Source organism: Fulmarus glacialis, unplaced genomic scaffold, assembly GCF_000690835.1.
Source record: "Fulmarus glacialis isolate BGI_N327 unplaced genomic scaffold, ASM69083v1 scaffold35410, whole genome shotgun sequence".
NCBI lineage: Eukaryota > Metazoa > Chordata > Aves > Procellariiformes > Procellariidae > Fulmarus > Fulmarus glacialis.
The window spans coordinates 1-259 of NW_009190200.1; the positions used below are offsets into that span (position 1 = coordinate 1).

Here is a 259-nt window from a genome sequence, read left to right on the forward strand (position 1 = left end):
GGTACGGCCGCAACGACGTGCTGCGCTTCACCAGGGACATGGTGTTCCCCACCATACACTTCCCGAACGAGGTCATCATTAAGGTTCACGCTGCGAGCCTGAACCCCATCGACCTTAGCATGAGAAGTAAGTGCCGGGCCCGAGCGGCCGGGGCCAGGCTGGCGTGATGGCAGGGGGCGTGCTTGGATTGCAGCTTCCACATGGCCCCCGGCGTCCAAAATCGTACAGACGTCGTCAGCGGCCTGCCCGGTGGGCCCCT

The 259-nt window shown here is 64.1% G+C and overlaps 1 protein-coding gene across 1 annotated transcript in view; it reads left to right on the plus strand.

The window, feature by feature from the left end:
• Positions 1–8: 8 nt before the first annotated feature.
• LOC104081931 (reticulon-4-interacting protein 1, mitochondrial-like) overlaps positions 9–259 on the plus strand; it is a gene marked incomplete at both ends in the record, with an annotated part of 3,293 nt that continues 3,042 nt past the window's right edge. The window contains one exon of the mRNA XM_009584866.1: positions 9–126. Coding sequence (XP_009583161.1) covers positions 9–126 — 118 coding nt within the window. The remainder of the gene's footprint in view (positions 127–259) is intronic.